The sequence below is a fragment of the Astyanax mexicanus genome, chromosome 1 (assembly GCF_023375975.1).
Source record: "Astyanax mexicanus isolate ESR-SI-001 chromosome 1, AstMex3_surface, whole genome shotgun sequence".
In the NCBI taxonomy this organism is placed as follows: Eukaryota; Metazoa; Chordata; class Actinopteri; order Characiformes; family Acestrorhamphidae; genus Astyanax; species Astyanax mexicanus.
In genome coordinates this window covers 87,788,940-87,810,599 of record NC_064408.1, presented here as the reverse complement: position 1 = coordinate 87,810,599, position 21,660 = coordinate 87,788,940, and the positions used below count along the sequence as shown (strand labels likewise).

At 37.2% G+C, this 21,660-nt stretch overlaps 1 protein-coding gene, 1 long non-coding RNA gene and 1 other non-coding gene across 4 annotated transcripts; 2 read left to right on the top strand and 1 right to left on the bottom strand.

The window, feature by feature from the left end:
- Positions 1–1,244: 1,244 nt before the first annotated feature.
- On the bottom strand, positions 1,245–1,515 carry LOC125785820 (small Cajal body-specific RNA 13). Its single transcript, XR_007428167.1, has one exon. It is a non-coding gene; the product is annotated as a small Cajal body-specific RNA 13 (non-coding RNA).
- A 2,890-nt stretch (positions 1,516–4,405) lies between these two features.
- Positions 4,406–9,552, top strand: glrx5 (glutaredoxin 5 homolog (S. cerevisiae)). Its single transcript, XM_007252947.4, has 2 exons — positions 4,406–4,824; positions 9,061–9,552. The coding sequence occupies exons 1-2, from the start codon at positions 4,536–4,538 to the stop codon at positions 9,228–9,230; spliced, it is 459 nt and encodes a 152-aa protein (XP_007253009.2). The 5' UTR covers positions 4,406–4,535; the 3' UTR covers positions 9,231–9,552.
- A 6,994-nt stretch (positions 9,553–16,546) lies between these two features.
- On the top strand, positions 16,547–21,292 carry LOC125805034 (uncharacterized). Of its 2 annotated transcripts, XR_007441311.1 has the most exons (4): positions 16,547–17,263; positions 18,336–18,516; positions 18,609–20,700; positions 20,803–21,292. It is a non-coding gene; the product is annotated as an uncharacterized LOC125805034 (long non-coding RNA). The 2 variants fall into 2 exon arrangements; XR_007441310.1 differs by lacking the exon at positions 18,609–20,700 and having other exon boundaries at positions 16,553–17,263; positions 20,782–21,292.
- The last annotated feature ends 368 nt before the right edge of the window (positions 21,293–21,660 follow it).

Genomic DNA, 21,660 nt, shown 5'->3' with positions numbered 1-21,660 from the left:
GTACACCATTTCTTCCCTAATAGTAGCAAAGGGTAGTGTCCCTTCTGACTTGCTGTAGCTTAACCACTCACCATATACTGGTTAAATAGTGGTCACAAGTTCTAATGATGACTTGTGACTGTGATTACTTTAACTGTTCAGACTGTACATACACACTGGTTTTGAAATACAGTAATTATTAAAACATTTATGTACTGTCCATACCATACTGAATACACTGGACAAAATTATTCTGCATTCTTGCAGAGGGTAATTATCTTTACACATATTTTAACTCTCCATGTCATATGTAATCATGCTCATGGATTGCACAATTCACCTTGCACTTTGTTCATTTTCCTTCATTTGTTCATTTCCTGATAATTCATAATACAGTTAATTGACCCCTGTTCAAATAACATGTGCAACTGTAAGTGACATACCTTCCACAGCAATCGTTTTAAAACTGGGGACCAAAAATATAAGTTATATATCATCCAATATGTCAATAAAAAAAGATACTTTAAAGAAAATGCATTTTTCCCCAAAAAGTAAAAAAAAAAATACATTGACACATCCTGTGACTCAGCTCAGAGCCAGGAGTGTTTCAGCCCAAGATCACACAATGAAGTACAATACAGTACAGCCAAGCAAAACAGAGCTCTGCTCTTCTGCATTCGTTAGTCATAGGTAGCAACAGGAGTAATAGCAAACATCTGCTGTTTAAGGATAAGCAACACTTTTTAAGTTTTGTGGCTATGAAGACCTCTCTGCTGAGAAAGTGTAAATGCACACAACATGTGAAGTACTTTTATTTAAATAAACTGTGTTTTGTTCATTTATTAAATACTGTTTAAATGTTCAAAGCAAATGACATCCAACAAACCTCCCAGACCATGCTGCCTTTAGAAGATGCAGGAATGAATTAGCATACATTCCTTAACACAGAAAAACTACTGCTTTCAAATTAACAGTAAAAAGTAAAAATGCCTCAAACAAGAGTCGCCAACTTTACTCTGACATGTAATAGTGGGGGCAGCACACACAGCACAAATCAAGCAGTAGCTTGGGGTAATTAGTGAATATGGCCCGTTTGGAAAGGGCATATTAAACTAGTGCAGAAAAGCTTTTTCCATCTCGTTCCATTATGCTTTAGATCAGGTCACCTCTTCACAGCACAGTCAGAAGTTCTCTCTAAAAACAGACAGAAAAGATTAGGACACACATTGAACATTACCGTTAATGGCTCAAGCAGTTCAACAGTAAAGTGTGGCAATTTAAAGTGTCTGAGAGGTCAGCTCGCCCAAACAGACAATATCCCAGTGCTTATTTTCTCTGCCTGTTTTGAGATTGGTAACAGTACTGCCAGACTGTCACCGCCGTGGAAACAGGACTGAGGGTTAAAGGTGTTGAAAGAATATCGCACGAAATACCTCTCAAGTTTAAGAGGTCCCGCCTTCGGTTCTTCCATTAATCTGGGCAGTGCTAATGGGTCGTTCACCATCTACAGGAGATGACCACTGATTCCAGCACTGCCTTGTCAAAGCCAATAACAATAATATATCCAGCACAAATCACTATACAAACCGTCTTATACATACATACATACCACAATGAATACTGACACGCAATTACTCTAAGGTCCCATTTTCATATGTCCAATATGAATTGTGAATAAATTACTCATGCAAACAAATCTTGCTTATAATATACTCAATTCATAGATGGCCTCATGCTCTAATCAACAACATTTTTTACAGCACTTTAGAAATGTTTTAATGATAAGTATCAGAACAGTCACTGAACTGTAAAATCACACAGGGTTCACAAAACCTTTGCTGAGCTGCAGTTATTTCTTACAGCCACCAGATGTCGCTCTTCTCTGTGGCTCCAATGCCTAAACTCCAAAGCTTCAGAGAGGCTGCATCTGCCCATCACTAATAACTAGGGTTGTCAACATTAATGCATGCAGATCATCTGGAAACTAACATTTTTCCCCCGAAAATTAATCAACTGACATTTTTTTAGTTAGCAATATAAAAAAAAGTTTATTTAGCAATATAACACATAACACATCAGAAGGTAGCTTAACTTTTAGTTATTCTCTTATTCACACAAACACAGCTCATGACACATTGCCTTTTTCAAGGTGGAGCTCCACTATTGATTATTTTCTCTATTAAAACTTAGTATCTCAGCACATTACAACATTCTAGTTTAAAAAGTATTAAAACTAGTCAGCCAGGTTTAGAACCACACTAAAAAGAAAATTAATCAATTAACGATTTAGTCACGAAATACAGATGCACTTAATATCATTATTATTTAGGGGATTGGCTCCAATAATATAAATCTAATTCCATATAACAATTATATTGTGATTAATATGATTTGTTTTTTCGATTGACACCACTACAGACAATAACTCACGTTGTTTTGTACCTGGCTATTAATTAACAACATTTTTGTAGTTACATTTGAAACACTGCTAACTAGTAGGAACTAGGGATGCAAATGATTAATCGACTTTAGATTAATTGTCGATCAAGAGGTTGCTCGAACAAAATGTATTACTCGCGATTAATCGCTAGAGGGCGCTACTGTAGTAACTTGAACAGAGCGTGAGAACGAGAGGTGAACACGACTCGCGAGAGACCAGGGTTGAAAACAAAATGAAGCGGGCGAAAATAAGTGCGGTGTGGGACCATTTCAACAGTGTTAATTTAGGCAAAGAAGTCAAATGTTCTCTGTGTAATGCGGTATTGAAATACAACAGTTCCACTAGCTCACTCAGTTATCATTTGAACACCGTCACAGTTTCACTGAGAGCGCGAGCGTGTGATGAGAGAAGGGCGGAGGACATTACAGAGAGGATATGCAGCATGATCAAGAGAGATTTGATGCCAATCTAGACAGTTGACGGTACAGGGTTTCAGGATCTCTTTGCATTGAGGATTGTTGAGGATTTCCTAATTAATAGCCTGGATGCAGTTTCTTCATAATCTATAGGCTCAATAATAATCTGTTTGGCTCTCTATTTAATTTCTTCTATTCTTTTTTTTTTTTTTTTAATATGTCTAATGGTACAAAAACGCAAAAACTGAGCCAGTCCTTAATTTATTTCTCTTTTTAAATTAAAGAATGTATTTTCTTATACCATAAAAAGTCTGCTTTCTTTTCCTAATGCATAATTACTTGAATATATAATATAATATAATACAATATAATTATCATAATATAATATATACTTTTTGAGCTCAGTGTTTTAACTATTTAGCTGGTATTTTTAAAGGCCCTATTGAAACACTAAAATTCAGGTAAAAACGCCGCTTATCAATTAATCGAAAGTCGATCGATAAGATCAATCAACTAATGATTAACGAATTAATCGATAATTTGCATCCCTAGTAGGAACCTAGTTAGGTTAGCTAACGATAGTAAGGTTAGTTAAATAACCTACATGCCTGTTTTACAGTATAATGTATGTTTTGATTATATTAGGCTAAAACACACATATAAGCCTGATAAATAGTTAAAGAAACAACTTACCTTAAACCAGCAGGGCAGCCCTACAGCTGACATGAGTGCTAAACCTGTAAAGCTTAAAAACCTTTAAAGCTTAAAAACCTGTAAAGCTTCAAAAAACTGTACAGCTTAAAAACCTGTAAAGCTTAAAAACCTGTAAAGCTTATAAAAACCTGTAAAGCTTATAAAAACCTGTAAAGCTTATAAAAACCTGTAAAGCTTATAAAAAAAAAAACCTGTAAAGCTTATAAAAAAAATAAAAAAAAACCCTGTAAGCGCTAAACGAAAACACTGAACCAACACAGGAGACACGGCGCCTGAATTTAAGCAGCACTGCCCGGAAATACCGTCGGTGCACGTTTACAAAATAAGAGTCTCTCTTAAGTATTTTTCATTCTGGTCATTTACCGCCTACACTGCAAAGTCATTTACACGTAAGCTATATTTAGCACGGATACGAGTGATAAACATGTAAAAGTTTGGCTTCATAACATAGCAGCTTGTGTAACACCTAGTACCGTAGTTCCGGTAGCATTTGATCTGGGTCAGTCTCAAACACATATGTGCTCCCTATATAGTTAGGACACTATGTAAGAACAGTTAGAACAAATCCCAGAGCCCGTCCTTGATGTATTCTAAGAGCAGAAGTGATTTCAGCGCGCATCATATCACATGTATTACACTTGAGGGACGCCGAAGCCACACGGAAGATAATCGCATGGCGCACTTTGTAGGGAATATAGTAGCGTTTCAGACGCGCCCTCCCTGGATAGCGGCGGATTTGCTTTCCTGCGTACAAGAGCTGCGCACGATTGCGTTGAGAGACGTGCGCTTTAGCCAATCATAGAAAAGCACCAACACGCGTGCACCAATGAGCTTCTCGATGTGCTGCTTACCCGCTGGCGGGGCGGGGCTACAGAGACTTGTCTTGAAAAGTCTGGCTTGTCGTGGCGTCTCGGAGGAAGCGGTGAAGTCCAGCGAGTTTTTGGTCGTTTGTTTGTTTTGTTGGTGTTTTTTTCACCGTTTTCAGAATGAACAGTGTGTTCGGAGCGGCCGCTCGGTCTGTGCGGGCGCTGTCAGCGCTCCCCAGGTTAACTCAGCCCGGCGGCGGCGCTGCGTGCTCGCGGCTCCTGTGCTCGGCTGAGGGTCAGAAGAGCCTGGAGGAGATGGTGAAGAAGGATAAGGTGGTGGTGTTCATGAAGGGAACCCCGGCGCAGCCCATGTGCGGGTTCAGTAACGCCGTGGTGCAGATCCTCAGGATGCATGGCGTGGACAACTACGCCGCCTACAACGTGCTGGATGACCAGGACCTTAGGCAAGGTCAGTGCAGATACGACCTCCTCCAGCAGGCCGGCTCACAGCGGGCCTGTCTCACCGCCTGGAGCAGCTACAGGTGGAATAACGAACCTAATTGAGAGAGAGAGAACTGGGTCATTCTCACCTGTGTTCATTAATATAACAGTAATATAGCTAATTCAGTACACAAATAGTAGATCCAGATAGATGAGAAGTTGAATTCAGTATTATAAAATTAGTTTTTACATATTTATTTGGATCATACATTAAACGATATATTTAAATGGGTAATAATAATAATAATAATTCTGTTCTTAGTTCATTATTAATCATTGTATGATTTCATATTCAAATCATTTTATTTTACTTTTACTAATATCCTTTTTTATTTTATATTTTATACACTCTTTACTTTTTATGTGTAAAAAAAAATCTTTTTTTTGGATTAGTTTGAGATTAGCAATGTTTTTAAATGTGTTATTTATTATCATTTTTTACGTTAGTTCTAATTTCTTATCTAGATGTTTTCAGTTCCTTTTAAAGTGTAAATGCTTTACTGCATTGTAAATGTAATGTAATCCCTAGGGAAAATAATGATTGATTGATTGATTGATTGATTGATTGAAAAGATTAAAGTTTGCCATAAAGTAACCTAAGTATATATTAAAGAAAAAACATCAGAATGACTGTGTATGTTTTCAGGCCTTTGTAAAATTACTTTAAATCTTAATTAAATTAATTTATGTAGTGTAGTGTCAGGCTTTAAAAATTTAATTTGGATAATTCCAAGTACTGTTTTAATGCGATTTTCAAAATGATTTAATAGAGGTTGTACATGTTTACATATAGACCCTGTCACAGGGCATCACTCAAGCTTTAAATAGTAGATTGACTTTCGTTACTGTCAGAAACCTGTAGAGAACTCTTCTGTGGCAGATATTTTTATATTTTCCACTTTTCTTTAGGTGACATATGAGAAGGTTATTTTTGCATTTTGTTAAGTATAATGTTAAAGGGAGCTGCTTGCTATTCCTAAAAAAAGCTTTAGACAGCGTATATTCTTATTTTTGCTTCATATAAGTGTTGTGCTTGCACAGTTTTGAAATCCTGGAAAATAGCACAAATAAAAAAAACTGAACAAAGCTTATTTTTTTGTAAGAACTACAACTAGAAAACTAGTAGACAACAAATCAGGAATTACTATATTTTTTCATAACATTGCCAGCACAACAGTTGTTGCCACAAAGCAGCTTTAAACAGATCTGTGTCAAAGGCTTCTTGGAGTAAGCCAAAAGCAACACTGGCAGGGAAGATCTCTGTCTGACTGAGAGGAAGAAGCCTTGGGAGGAACCAAGACTCAGCAGGGGGAAAACAGTCCTCCTTTGGTCGATAACAGATAGACCGGATAGCACTTCCTGTGTTATGATAATTTGTGTTCCTGTAAAAAAAAAATATATTAACGCATTACTTTAAATCAGTGTTTATCTCACCCTAAATGTAATCAGTCAGCTGAGACATGCTGGTATTTTAAGCTTGTAGCCCCCCAAATAACACTGAGGCCACAAGTATAATGTAGCTTATAAAATGTGGAAGCTTACAATAAGCATATTGCTGTGAGGCTAATATAGCTAACATCAATTAAAACCTGTTTCTCATAGTATAGCCTATTTTGAGTAAAAAAAAGTTTCAGTTATACAAGCCTAGTGCCAAAAACGAAGAAAATTTGTCAGAGAAGATTGTAATGCTAATTAAGAGAGTCCTGTAGTCTGTCTTATTCATGTTCAAGGAGCTAGTGGTCTAACACATTAGCAAAAAGGCTTTCATAATTCAAGTTACCTTAAACTTTCATAAGTCTGTAACCCACACATAGTTACAGAAACTAGTTTTCCAACCCTAATCCAAGATGGTGACCCATTAACACACTAATATCACTTTAGTTCCTGATGATATTATATTGTTAACCTCTTGGTTAGTTTAATTGTCAGGTTTCTGTATTTCCCAGGATTACCACCACTGGTAAGCATGCCAGACTGTGCTAGATATAGAAGAATAGCTTGTTACACAAATCAGGCATATGTGTGCTAGAACTTGATAAAAAAAAATTGGTGGATGTTTGACCATAAGGCAAGAAGCTTTGCTTTTCAGAATAATGAAAACGCTTAAGTATTGCTGAATTCTTGATATTGGGTTCTGTTGTAGTATAGTTGGTCACATGTGATCCATGTAATGCCCATTGTGTCCTTAATGCGAGTCACACTGCTAGTTCACCAGCCCAGTCACTACTCATTGTGTCCTTCCATTCTCAGACAATTTGGGAACTAAGTGATTGGCTTTCCTGAAAAAAAAAATATTTTTAGGTTTTTAAGTTTTGTTTTCCGCACAGTTCAACTAAAGTACCTTTTAATTCTAAGAATAAGCCCAATCAACTAGATCTTCTCAGATCTAAGTAATACAGCCACATAAGACCAGATATGCTTATAGTTGAAATGCTTAGCATTGGGTGGATACATTTGTGTTACATGCCCATAACCTGGAAACATATCAGATTTGGGACCATATATGAAATGACTCTAATGCAGTTTGAGATCAGATTAAATGTGTCCACACAGCCCTGAAAAATCTTATCAGCATCACATTAAGGCCAAAAAATCTCAAATGTAGCTTAAGTGGTGTTCTTGCTTGTTTTTACAGTAAGATTATGGCTGCGTGACAAAAAAATAAATGTAGGCAGGTGTGAAAATATGTTCTTTACTTATGAACTTAAGAAAGTAGCAGTCCATGATGGATCAACTAATTATTTTTTTTAATTTTTTTTATACTGTCTGCTCTCCTCATTTTTACCTTATCTGTAGCTCATGAAGCTCATGTAAATGTACCTGAACAGGGTTAGTTTTGTTTTCCAGTTTATCTATCTGAAGCTTGGAAATGTGATCCAGGAGAAGACAAAGGCAGCGAGACTGTGGTCACTTCTTTCTGAAAAGCCCCTCAGTCCCTGCCCTGAGCTTCCATCTGCTTTCAGGATCAGTCAGGAGTGCAGTTTGAATGTGAGCGTCAGCTGCTGCTGATGGCTGAGCTTCTCCGGTGAAGGCAAACGTTAAGTGTGAGCTTTGTGCCCTCAGATTGCCTTTATCTGTCATGTGCAGCAGTGACTGGGCGTCGACTTCACAGCCCAGAGAACTAGATACTACCCCCAAAAAACTGAAGTGTGTATGTGCGCGCGTGCATGAAACCATTCTGGACAATAATGTGTCTATAGTAGATATGTTTACGGTATGTTTTCAGATACAGATCTGCCACATGGAGTCTGTCCTATGTTCCCGCTGTTTTCTAATGGTTCCTCTGCTGTACCTTTTAACCTCATCCTATAGTACAGATACAGTCTGACACTGCTGCCTGCTTTTTATCTCTTTCTTGGACCTTTACAGTGTTGTGTTTTGGGTTTATTTTTACTTTTCTTTTAGTTAGTTAGTACATATAGTCTTGCTTAAAATAGGTTATTAATTAATTAATGAGAATCTGTGTTAAAACCATCAAGGCAAATTCTATTTTTATTGCTAGTAGCAGCAGCAGAAGTAATAGTACTATAGCATGTATATTTCTTATTATGACAACCTCTTTGTTTCTACACTCACTATACATTTTTCTCAGGTCCACTGTGTAGTTTAGTTGTCACAGACTGTAGTCATTGTGTCTCTCTGTGTACCTTATTATCCTACTTTCATCCTGTTCTTCAATGGTCTTCAATAGTCCATTGGACCACCACAGACCAGTTTCTTTGGGTGGTGGGTCATTCTCAGCACAGCATTAATACTGAGTCTCCTACCTAGCAGCTCCACCATGTAGTTGTTACTTCAGAGACAGAAGTTTGTGTTCCTGCATAGTTTGTCATATTAATGGTTGGTGTACTATTCTGAGTCCAGCAGTGACAGTGAGGTGTTTAAAAACTCCAGCAGCACTGCTGTGTCTGATCCAACCACTTGTACCTATACAACACAATAATACAGCACCACTATGTGTTTCACCAGTGCCACTGCAGTGCTGAGAATAATCACTAATCATCCAAATAATTGCTGCTCTGTGGTGGTCCTCTGGGGTCCTGACCTTTTGAAATACAGAAGGAAAAGAGGCTAACGAAGTTCACAGAGTAACAGAAGTAGAAACAAGAAGGTGGTCATAATATATTTTGATACGACTGTATGATTGGTTAATTGGTTACGATTTGAGGGAAATTAATTGATTTTGTTCTGTTCTTCTTTAAAGGAGTGAAGACGTTCTCCAACTGGCCGACGATTCCTCAGGTGTTTTTTAATGGGGAGTTTGTGGGAGGCTGCGATATTCTCCTGCAGATGCATCAGAGCGGAGATCTGGTGGAGGAACTGGAGAAACTGGGCATCAGGTCCGCTCTTCTGGATGCAGAGAAGGAACAGTAGGAGCAGAGCCAGTCAGTGGGAGCCACGTGGATTTGGAGATGCGCACATTTCAACTGAGGCTGACCAGACCAAATTGCTTTCAGCCGACTGAAGGAAGTGATGTCAAGAGTACCAAAAACATCAGAAGTTCCAGTCTTCAGAACCACAATGCATCAACACGCACTTACTTTATCTCAGCTGTCTACTCCTGTGATCATTTTAGAAACACTCATGTAATGCACTGCATATTTAAGATGTACAATGGAAATATATTATGAACTGAAATATGAGCTGTAGATTTGAAATAATACATACTTTTTGTCAATAAAATATTTTAAAGGCATTATATTCTTAACCCTGAAAACTTTTCTTTAATTATGTGAATTTAATTTGAGTTTCTCCTCCCAATTCCATAAAACATCTGGCAGGCATTTTTTTCCTAAATACTTGTGCTTGGACAGATTACTTTGCTTGTTTAAATAGGGGGTGATTTGTATATTTGTTTATGCACAGACAAATTACTCCTAAACTCAAAATTGTAATTATTTTATATTTAACATTGTTGTAAATGTGTTCCTGGGTAACACTTAAACACTTAAAGCCTGTTAACATCCATATTAAAAATATATATTTACTGTCAGATTTTAGTTTTTAAGGTTCTAATGTAGACAGCATACTCCAGTCTCTTCGATTGGGACAGTAATCTCAAGGTATTTGATTAACAGAGATACATTTTTGTATTTCTCTTTCTGCTTATTTTGGCTCCAAAACCATTAAATAACGTGCCCTCGGGAGCCAAATAAAGTCCCAAACAATGTTTTACCAGTGTCTGTTAAGAAGTATTCAAATGGTTGCTAATGTGTTGCTGTTTGACTATCATAGCAGTGTTCAGAACACATAACACTGTGGTTGTTTTTAAAAGCAGATTTAGGTGCCACAGTTTTACTTGACTTGAGAAAAGCACTGATTTGTGAAAATTCTTTACAAATAAACAAATGTATGATGTTGATAATCCAGCATAAAGAAGTTTATTTCGAAATAAACGAAAAAAAAAAACCTACTTTTCATCTTTAATTTTTTAATCCTACAAAGAACATTCTAAACTAAATTATATATATTTTGTAGTCTTGATCCAATACAGTACAATTCATTGGCACTAAACTACTTCTGGGTCAGTATATAAAAATGCTATTTTAAAAAGCTATTTTAAGGGTTCTAAAAAACAAAAACAACCACATTTAGTTTGTTTTCTATTCGAGTAGCTGTTAAACCAGACAAAAATAAATAATTTAGGAATCCAGTAGGTGCCCTGAAGATCAGTCTTCCAACTTAAAAAAATATGTAAGCCTGGAAAATGGATGTAAATTCCACATTTAAAAACCTTACTTTTGTCAACACAATGTTCTCCACACGCCTCCCTGTCGCTTCCTGTTGCCCCCTAGTGGAGGTGTGTAAAAATGTACGTTCTGGGGCCAGTTGTTCAAAGGAAATCTGATCGGATTTTGGTTATCGGATTGGATCAAATCTGAAAAACGGGTTGTTCAAAAGGAAAAGAAGCATTCTGAAATCGGATCAGATCACGCAATCCAATCCTAATTTGTAAATGGATCAAACCTTCAGTTTCTGTTGTTCAAAACTTTTCAGTAGGATTTGGATAACTTTGATCCAAAAAAAACAGGATTACCCTGATCCCAACAAGGGGTAGGATTTCAAGGGGGATTTCAGGAAGTAAATGTGGTAAAACTTTAAAATCAAAGTTTTAAAGTAAAAAAAAATACATTTGTACAATTTAGTGTATATACATTTACTTCTATTTTGCACTTGACCTGTTTAACCGTTACAGTGATAAAGTAGACATTGGCTACCAATTAAGCCTTTTACTAACGTAAAAATAAAAACACTCTTGACCCCATTAAATAAACCCCTCAAAAGATTTCAATAACAAACAAAAATAATATTTTCATTTTTTTCATCTACGTCACTGTCTTTCATCACTGTATATTAATGTCAAAGAAACATTTATCAGATATGAAGCTGTCAAAAATAATTTCGAACAATTGAAAAGAACACCAGAGTTTGTTCTGGTTCTTCAACAGGCTCAGGTGCATCATGAACATCACAGAGAGGGATATTGCGTCTGGTAGCAACATTGGGCAGGACAATACATGCAAGTGTTATGTTGCATGCTCCCTGTGGTTCGACTCGCAAATAGTTAAGGCATGCAAAGCGTCTCTGCAGAACACTCGATTGCTCGTATTGTTTTGCAATAAGCAGTATCTTGTTACTGCAAGAAAAGGAGTCATCAACCCATGTTGGTTCTTCTATCTGTTTTTTACATAGCTGGTAATCCGGATTAGGTAATCCTGAAAACTGTGTTTCTGGATCAGGTTGATCCAGTCCAATATTGCTTTGAAAAACTGTCTTAAAAGTAAGACAGATCACCTGATCCTGGATAGCAAAAAATGTGATTACCAAATCTGGATAATTTTGATCCGGATTACATTTTTTGAACAACTGGCCCCTGGAGTTTCTAGTGAATTCACTGAAATGACCATTTTTCAGTAAGCAAAAAACAAAAATTCAGGACACAATTGACCAAAACCATATTTTTAATGTTTTAATAATTGAACTTGAGATTTTGAAAAGATTTTGAAAATATATATTTTTAAAAGAGAACTGACGACAACAGACATTCTAATTAGAACCCATGGTGTCACTGAACATTTAAAACATGTAAAATTTCCTACAGCACTCTGTCCTTCATTTAAATTCATGAAGTTTCTAAGTGACATACTATTAACTAAACATCCTAAGAGCGTCCATACAGCACAGTATGAGAATCTGTTTATCTGACCTTATTCACAAAGTGTAGGAATGCTGGATGAGCGATGGAGATAAATCTAGCTAATTTTAATGTGTGCTTTTTGCTTTTACAGCTTTGTTTCAACCATGTAAACAATTTAAATGTGTTAATTAAATGTTTTGTATTTCATATATTATATATGAAATACAAAACATTTAATTAACATGTTTAAATAATTCTGACAGGATTTCTGAAACAAAATATTGTTGTTTTTATGGTATCTATGGTTGCAACAATTTATTTAAATACTCCCCAGAATTTTATTTTATATTTGTCTGCAGAATGTTATATTATTGAAACCCTACTTTTGGTTTGTAATATATAGGAATGAGTTGAACATTTCAGGCTAAACTGTATTATTCTGTGAACATTGTAAAACAAAAACAGTAACTTTCAATCAATGTGTTTTGCATAACAGGAGTATCTGCTGTGTGGGAGAAACTCTCTCAAGGATAAAAAAAAAACAACAGGAAGAGATTAACATTGGATTAAAGCATGGTTATTAGGTTTTATTTATGTGTCTGTAAATTTTAAATGACATCAATGACTTCTACTCTTAAAAAGTCTTTCAATCATTATCCAGGATGGAAGAACATGGACATGAATGGGTTAGATACAATTATGAATGATAATTACCAGGTTCAGGACTGTAACAGGGTCCCCAGGTCTGGATAAAGAAAATGTGGGAAATTTACTTTCTTTGAGAAAAAGGAAAAAGGGCAGTTTAAGGAGTCTCCACTAGGTGGTGATGATGTATTGCACATTAGAAATGATGCCCATTGTCTAGGTCTGGTTGGATAGGTTTGGAATGCGTGAGATTTATTTCTGTGTTTGTTTACAGAACAAACATGAGGTCAGTACACCAAGAAAAAATAGACCAAGCTAGAAAAATGCAAAAAATCATGTAGTAATATAATACAGGAAATTGACAAATCCTGCACCTAACAGCTGGGGTTATGCATAGGGCTCAGCCAGGATCTACTACTCACTCAACTAACAACAATAGCAAAACCACCACAATCTGATACTGGCTCGACAAGAATCCAGAAGCACAGCCTAACACTATGTTCATGGTCCATTGCCTCAACTGCCAAGTAACAGACCTACCAAAAAATAACCTATGAACAAACAGAATCCCTCCTTAATCTAAGCTCACTTCCTTTAACTATGGCAACAACACACTGACCTAAGCACAATCACACACAATAAATCACATTATAAGTTGCGTGAGCAGAACACAGCAACCACTACCATCTGATACTGGCTCGACAAGAATCCAGAAGCATAGCGAACTATGTTCATGGTCCGTGCCTCAACTGCCAAGTACTCAGACGTCTACAAAAACTCATGAGACAAATTATTACAAGAGCGGGACCACACCAATCCCCTTCATCCAAACTCTAACACAAACTTCAGTGCAAGCTCTTCTCAGGGGTCATCAGGTAGGCACCTTCCTTCGTCAGTGTTTCGCTGAATTAGGCCCACGACACCTCCAGAAGGCTCAACAGTGAAGTCTGGCGTCCCAGACCCACCCCCCTCCAAGCTTGCTGTAGAAGCACAAACTCACTCCCTTCCCCACACAGCCTCAGCCCTTCTGAACCACAACCACTGACTAGATCTTTCAGCTACATCTGACAACTCCTTCACTACAGTCCTTAGCACACGACCTCTAATTCCGAATTCAGACAGCAGTCTTGTGGCAGACTTCGCAACAAAGCCTCTAGTACCTACCTCTACCGGTCTAATATACGCTTGCCACCCACGCTCTCTCACCTCAGCCACCAAGTCTGTATACTTCAGCCTTTTCCTTTCATAAGCTCCATCTACCTCGTCTTCAAACGGAACAGTCAGCTCTATAAAATACACTATCCGCTTACTTTCAGAGTACAACACTACATCCGGCCTCAAGGTTGTAACCAGAATGCACTCTGGGATCTGCAGTTTACTACCTACATCCACTAATAACTTCCAATCTTGTGCATTGGCCCACTTACCAGCAGTTTTCAAGCACTGTGCTGTTTCTCCACTATGCTGCCCCTCACGCACAAACGTGATTACCCTACTGCAACCTACCACGGGCATGTTATTAACTTCTAACCGTTTCTTATCAAGTGCACCTGCAAGAGATCTAAGTACCTGATTATGCCTCCATGTGTAGCGCCCCTGGGATAGACTCACCTTACATGCTGACAAAATGTGCTTCAGCGTGCCACTTCCTGCACATAGCTTACAACTTGGATCCTCACCCACCCACTGAGCAAGGTTTTGTGGCGTTGGCAGAACATCATATGTAGCTCCCAAAAGAAACTTTATACGGCCTGTATCCAATCCCCATAACTCTCGCCAGGTGATTCTCCGCTTCTCTACACTTTCCCATCTCATCCACTGCCCCTGTTTACTCTGCCCTGCTGCTTTTGCCCTCCTTGCTTCCTCCTCCTGCTCACGAATAAACCCTGTAACCATACGCCTTTTCTCAGGTGATGTGGCCTTGCCGAATGCTTTCCAAGAATCACCTAAACCTAATCCTGCCCTCCCATTTTGCACCTGCCCCACAACATCCCTGTGCTCCAGTGCCCTCCTTGCGGCTTGAGTAGCTTCTCGAGCATTCCACTTTCTCCCAGACCTAGTCACTGCATACAAATAGACAAAACAAATAGAGCTGTCGATCTGCAGAAACATGCAGCTTACAGACAAAAACTAAAGGAATCAGAGCTATGGACATTAGAAAGAGTGGAGTGCCTCCCTCCAGGCACCATAGGCCTTGATTTAGCACCGTCCATCCGGGCAAAGTTTCTTGTAAACGATAAATTATATCAAGCATTAAGTTACAATGTTGTGGATCTATTGATTAAGCAGTAGCTTTTTTATTTTATTTTATTTTTTATTTTTTGCAGATATGGCTCTTTTTGGTTGCCTTCTGAGGGTAAGTCAGTAGAAATTGTTCAAAAGAAGAACAGGCGCTATAAACATTGAACATTGTAGTTTAATAGAGCCATAAGAAACTTGATACCCAAAAGTTTCCTTAGTAGGTCCTCAGTACAGAAAGAAGGTTATACATAAATTTGGCAAGCTCCCCTGAAGAGCATAAATTACACACTAGATAAAGACTGGGCAAGATTCATATCGACCTCCGGCGCTCAGCAAATAAGCTTGTACAAGTAAATAAGAAATCTGACATTTGTCACGGCTACTTTTCCAGCATCACATGCAAATCCAATCTTCTGAGACTATTTTTTTCTTATCAGAGACCTGTTCATTCCCAACACACAAAGCAGACAGGTGTAAAAAGCTCTTCATTTCTGAAATTCTCTCTTCCACCTTAGCTCACTGTGTGTGCGGTGGAATTAAGAGATTTTATTGATTGAGACTCTTCAGCCTGGTCAGATCCATTAGTAAATCCATTAGTCCGCCTAATAGATTCATTTACATTCTGCATGAGGAACCTAATAACATCCCAGCGAACACGGTGAAGCTTCACACAGAATACTCTTTCTGACCACTGTGATGATTATAAAACCCAATTAGTGCCCAAATACACACATGCATGTACTACCACTGATTTATTTGAGTTGGCTCAGGAGGTAAATGGTTCATTTTATACCTGTAAAAATTGGGCAGCTCCCATGTTATTAACAAGTTTTTCCCCCAAATGTATCATACTCTCCCCAGTCTTTAATGTTATGTTTGTTACAATTTTCCTCATCTGCCTGATGTTCTTGAAAGTTTTTCCTTGTCTGTATTGCAGTGTGCAGTCCTGTGAGTGACCGTCAGACAGTGTGCAGTTTAGCTCCACCCATTCAGCCTACAGCAGTTAACTTCACTCATATTTAGTGTTATAACCAAAGATATAGTTAAATGGGTTTTAATTTGCTGAGAATAAATTTACTAGATCCAATCGATTTATTGTATAGCACAATAGTACATGTATAGTATGTCCTGTTCTCAATAGCATAAGCACACTTTCACACAGAATGTACAATAGGTCCTGTATTCTTCACACTTATGGCACACCTGCTCAACACTGCATGTCCTGGTGGATCAGAGGAGAACATAATGATGATGAGAATGTTCCACTGGAGCTTAATTAATGTTTTGGAAAATAACTAAAGACTTGTAATTACAGTAATCTAACAGTAATCAGCTGCTTTGATGAATAATTAGATATACATGTATTATATTTTGTGCATAACTGTACTGTGTCCTGCTTGTTTCACAATGCTTTTAAGAGTTGATGGATCCTTCTTTCTCTCTCTCTCTCTCTCTCTCTCTCTCTCTCTCTCTCTCTCTCTCTCTCTCTCTCTCTCTCTCACACACACACACACACACACACACACACACATAGAGATACATCAAAACATGTATTGTTGTGCAGATGTGTAAAGAATACACTTCCTCTCTCTCTTTCTCTCTCTCTATCTCTCTCTCTCTCACACACACACACACAGATACATCAAAACATGCATTGTTGCTTCCACTCTCTTTCTCTCTCTCCCTCCCATGGGTATCACCACATTCGCCAATTTTGAATACAGATGTGACTTCCATCTGTGTGATCTATTCTTTATCTTTTCTTTGTATTTCTTTTTCTTTCTTTCTTACATGGAAATAACAACAATAATATTGATATTACTTACTTGGTGGCAGCAATGCATCTGATAAAAGTTGGGACGTAACAACAAAAGACTAGAAAAGTAAATGGCACTAATAAAAACAGCAGTAGAAGCAACTTTCAACTCAACTTGCATGAGTGGTTCTAAAAAGACCATTATAGAGAAATGTAAACAGAAACACACTGACCTGCAGGCTGCCACAGACATCTACAACACCCACTCTTCCCACAGCACTTCGCCTGTTCTCTTCTTGTTGCTTGGCAACCCCTTTTTTTCTGTAAAACGCGAGGCAGTGTGTTAGAGGAATCCTCCATGTGGGTTTGGCTGTGCTCACTGAATCAGGTCAGTGGCTGTGGAGCCTGGAGGGTGTTTGACACTTCTGCTCCAGAGGGAGACAGAGACGACCTGGTGGGAGCTGGATGATCTTCAGCAGCCTGAACGGTCCTCAGGAACATCTCTGAACTGGACAAACAAAGAGATAATTACTACAGGTGCTCCTGCTGGACCCTCGGATAAAAAAGCCCCACACAGATGTCCTTCCCCTGGAGCCAACATGATCTTTAGGAGATGTAAGAATGCAGGTAAGGGGAGTTTCTTTATTTGGTACTTGGTCTATTATATTATTTCAGTACATAAGGTAATGGCTGTGTGTTTAATTTTTTCTTATAGAACCACTTTTGTTACGACAAAGAGCATTTCAAGATCAGAATCAAAAATATATATTTTTTATTCTTTGTTAATTATCCTCTGGAACTAAACAATGTTTGTTCTAGGTCCCATGTGACTGTGTTTATTGGATCACTTAGCGTATTTTGGACTAAGATGGTCTCCTAAAAAGTTTCCTAAGAAAAACAAACATAATTCCTCTGTGGTGTTTTTTTACCCTTTTCACTGTGCAACCCCCTTTTTTTACACTGCAAAATTATTAATCTTAGCAAGTAAAATTATAAAACTTAAATTCCATCATTTGTCATTTTGAGAAATTTAGCCTATTTTAAGAAATCTAACTAAAATTGGTAAACCCCATTATATACATATATATATATATATATATATATATATATATATATATATATATATATATATATATATATATATATATATATATATATTTTTTTTTTTTTTTTTTTTTTTGCTTAATATAAGCATATACGTCAAAATGTTTCTATATTTTCTGTTTTTGTATTAATGCATTTTTTGCAGTGTAGGGTTCAAAATTCCTAACTTACCTTCACAAATAAAAAAAGAGACTTGCTGTGATGGTTTCTAAAAATAAGACCATAATAATTTGATAATTAGATGTGTTTACACACTTAATGTGATGGTTTGACCTGCACTGACACAAAGATGTTCCACATGTGACTTAGTAGGTTTTTAAAACAGTCGCGAATACTCTACTACGGTTAGGTGTGCTCTATATTTCTCTATATTCGTATGTGTGGAAAATCTTGATTTGCAGAGAAATTCGAAAGTTAGTAATTTCTTCACATTATCTTTTGCATTCGCACTTCCAGTTCTAGCTTCTTAAAACTGCTTCATATCGTACAGAGTCGAAGAGTTGAGTAGTACTGTCTAAATGAAAGAACAACTAGATAATGAGTTTGTGTGTTTTAGGTTCAAGGAAATGAGGTATATCACTGTTTTTTTGTTCAGCAGTGATCAGGATTCCCAGACTCTGGACGTGTATCTGACTGGACGTGTGTGAAGACCCTCACACACAGCTCCTCCCTGCAGCAGGTGTGAGGAGAGACCTGGTGAAGTGGAACAGAGAGACTGACCTTCTGCACAATTCTGATACTCAGGCTGAGCTCACGTTCTCCTGATGCTGTATCAGGTGTGTCTTCTACTCACAAACAACAACAACAATATACTGTTTCCTTTATATTCATTCATTCATAAACTGCTTTACTGCTATAATTTACCCAGGTTTTTACAGAAAGAGAAGAAACAATCCACCAAAATGAAGCATAATAAAGGAGACTTCTCTGCACAGATAAGATGAACACATATACATGGCTTACTGTAGAGAAACGTATCAACGTTACTTGAGGTTAACATAACTACAGCCTAAATAAGGCATTTTTATTGTAATTATACAGCACCAGCATGGACCATATGTAATGTAGAGGATGTTAAAATATTGATTAATCTGATAAAATGTTTCGTTTTTTTTTTCGCACCCCTTTCACAATATCAAAGATACATGATTTAAAAAATGTAGTGAATCACAAAATAGAGTACACTCCTCACATTTCTGCAGATATTTAAGTAGATCTTTTCATGGGACAACACTGACAAAATGACACCTTGACACAATGAAAAGTAGTCTTTGTGCAGCTTATATAACAGTGTAAATGTATTCTTTCCTCAAGATCAAGTTCCAAAAATATGTTTTTATTAGAATAACTTATAGTAAAATAGTAAAAAAAAATTGTCTTATGTCTTATAAACATTTGTCTTATAAATATTTGTTTTATTTATCTCAACATGAATATGATATATATTAAAGTATTCAGCATAGCTGGTTATACAGTACCAGTCAAAGGTTTGGACACCCCTTTTTTTTCTTTTTGTGTTTTCGTTCTTTTTGTGAATTTCTTTGTTGTAAATTTAATATTGAAGATATTGAAGATATTAAAGCTAAACAAATTCAGAATAGTTTTTATACATTCTTCTACATTTATCCTTGAGGACAGATCTGCACACTCTTGGTATTTTAATCTCAGTGTCTCTATAAGGGAGAGTCACCTGGTATAGTTTTCTCAGCCTCTTGAAAGAGTTCCTGGAGGTGCTGAACAATAGTTGATGCTTTTCCTTCATGCTGTGAAGCTCCAGCTCATCCCGAATCACCATCTCAATTGGGTTTAGGTTGAAGGATTGTGGAGGACAAATTTTTTTTTTGTTCAATATGTAATTCCCTATATGTCCTTTAACTGTTTTCATGTCTTTAACATTAATCTACAACTTAGAAAATAAATTTAATAGAAATACAAAAGAAAAACACTGAATGAGATGACGTGTCCCAACTTCTGTCTGGTACTAAGACGTACTAAGATAAGCTCAGCTTCATGATAACATCAATCACTAGGAGACATACACATGGGAGAAATTCAAGAAAATCAGGGAACAAAAAAGGATCATATTAAGGATATCAGCTGCGCATAAGTGCCATTTTTCAACATCTACTTAGTAATAATTAAAACAATTATGCTATACTTATAACAGTCATACAGCCACTCCACTCACTCACTTCTAAACAGTAAATTCACCAGTGGTAAATCAACACTGTTAGTGTTAAATTTTACATTCTTAGTGTTAATTTAACACTAATAGTATTGATATAACACTGGTGAATTTATTGTGTACTCATGCGTGAGCCTCCTACCTGCGCATCACTGCTCATTCATTTTCACTAGGTCACATTACCTTTCAAAATTCCATCAAAATCAAACCACATATATGGAGTGAGATACAGACTAGAACTTAAAAGGCACATGACTGTAAAGCACAGTGATTTCTGGTGGAATTATTAAACCTAGCTTTTCCCCGCTTATCAGTTATAGTAAGTTTATTTGGATATATTATAATTCTTTTCTTATGATTTTGTTTGTTATTTAGAGGGAAAGTACTGTATGTAAGCCCCTATGGGCTTTCCCTGCACGTTTTATTTTATTTTTTTCTCATTTCTCTAATACGCATCCCTGTTTGCTTCCTTCTTTCACATATGTGTGCAAATTAAAAAATTAAAAAATAAATACAGAAATAGTGAGTCAAATGTGCTCTGCCAGATGATTGAGCAGGAGTTAAAGGGTTAACACAATGTTTAAAAGCTACCAGTAGTCAGCATGGAGAGTACATTGACTCACATGGAGCTGCTCGGTATGTTTGTTATTAAACTCCTGCCAAAGCAGTAAAGTGGGACAAAGGACAGAACAGCAGAAGAAGCTTCACCACCAGCAAGTTTTACTTAAACCAGAGAAATATGACAGTCAGGCAGTTTCTCCCACGGCAAAAACACGTAAGACTAGTTTTTAATCAGCACTGGAGTGATACAGTAATACAGTAACTCTGTCTTGTGTTCATTTTTTGTTTTTAAAAGGAATCTGTCGTGTTTGTGCAGACTGGCTTCAGGAGGAGGCTCTTCACCCACCACAGGAAAATGCTAAACTATTCCATGGACAATGAAGAGCCCCGAGAGCAGAAGAGCGAGAGCAGGGAGGAGTCCATTCTGGCCTGTCTGGGGATCGCAGGAACCATCCTCAACCTGCTGGTCATCATCTTTGTCTACATCTACACTTCCCTTTGAAATAAAAGGAAATGCGGACTAAAAAAAACTAAACCTGGACTATGGAATCTACAGTAGCTCTTTCAGGGGGCAATGGGCATTCGCTGAACATCAGAACAGCTAAACCTTATTTCTCTGTCATTGTTAGTTCATAGCAGCCTTACATGGTTAAACAATTAACCATAAATAATGTCATGGTTTTTGTATATTTATCTTTCCAAGCACAATAAGTCTGTACACATTTTGAAACTACTGCCTTGATGATTTTCTACATGACCCTGTTTCTTAGCTTTTAGAGGTCAAATTAAATCTTATAATCTGAGAAGTGTCAGTTGTCCTGTGTGGAGTGCTGTTGACTTTCCTACTTTTAGTAACATACAGGCGTTAATTCATGCGATTCATTTAATCAGTAATGCATTATTATTTTTTAACCTCTACTTCTGGCATAATCTGCCCTGCCCCTGCCCAATGCACAGATTTTTTTTTTTTTCCTGGAGTGGTTTGCTTGTGGTAAGAACATGATCTAGTCTCGATCCAACCCAGCAACTGCACACTGCACAGATATAAGCGCTGGAACACAGAAGCTTCTCCCTATATTTACAGTATGCTCCTGTGCCAGACAGCTCTGGCCAATTTAAAAAGCATGTCAGGCACTGAATGATAAGACACTTTTGCAAATGGTCTCCATCTAGT

Excerpts from the sequence above, each read along its gene's own strand:
- glrx5 (XM_007252947.4), top strand. The coding sequence starts at position 4,536 with ATGAACAGTGTGTTCGGAGCGGCCGCTCGGTCTGTGCGGGCGCTGTCA. Across the intron at positions 4,825-9,060 it reads TGACCAGGACCTTAGGCAAG|GAGTGAAGACGTTCTCCAAC; the intron begins GTCAGTGCAGAT and ends TCTTCTTTAAAG.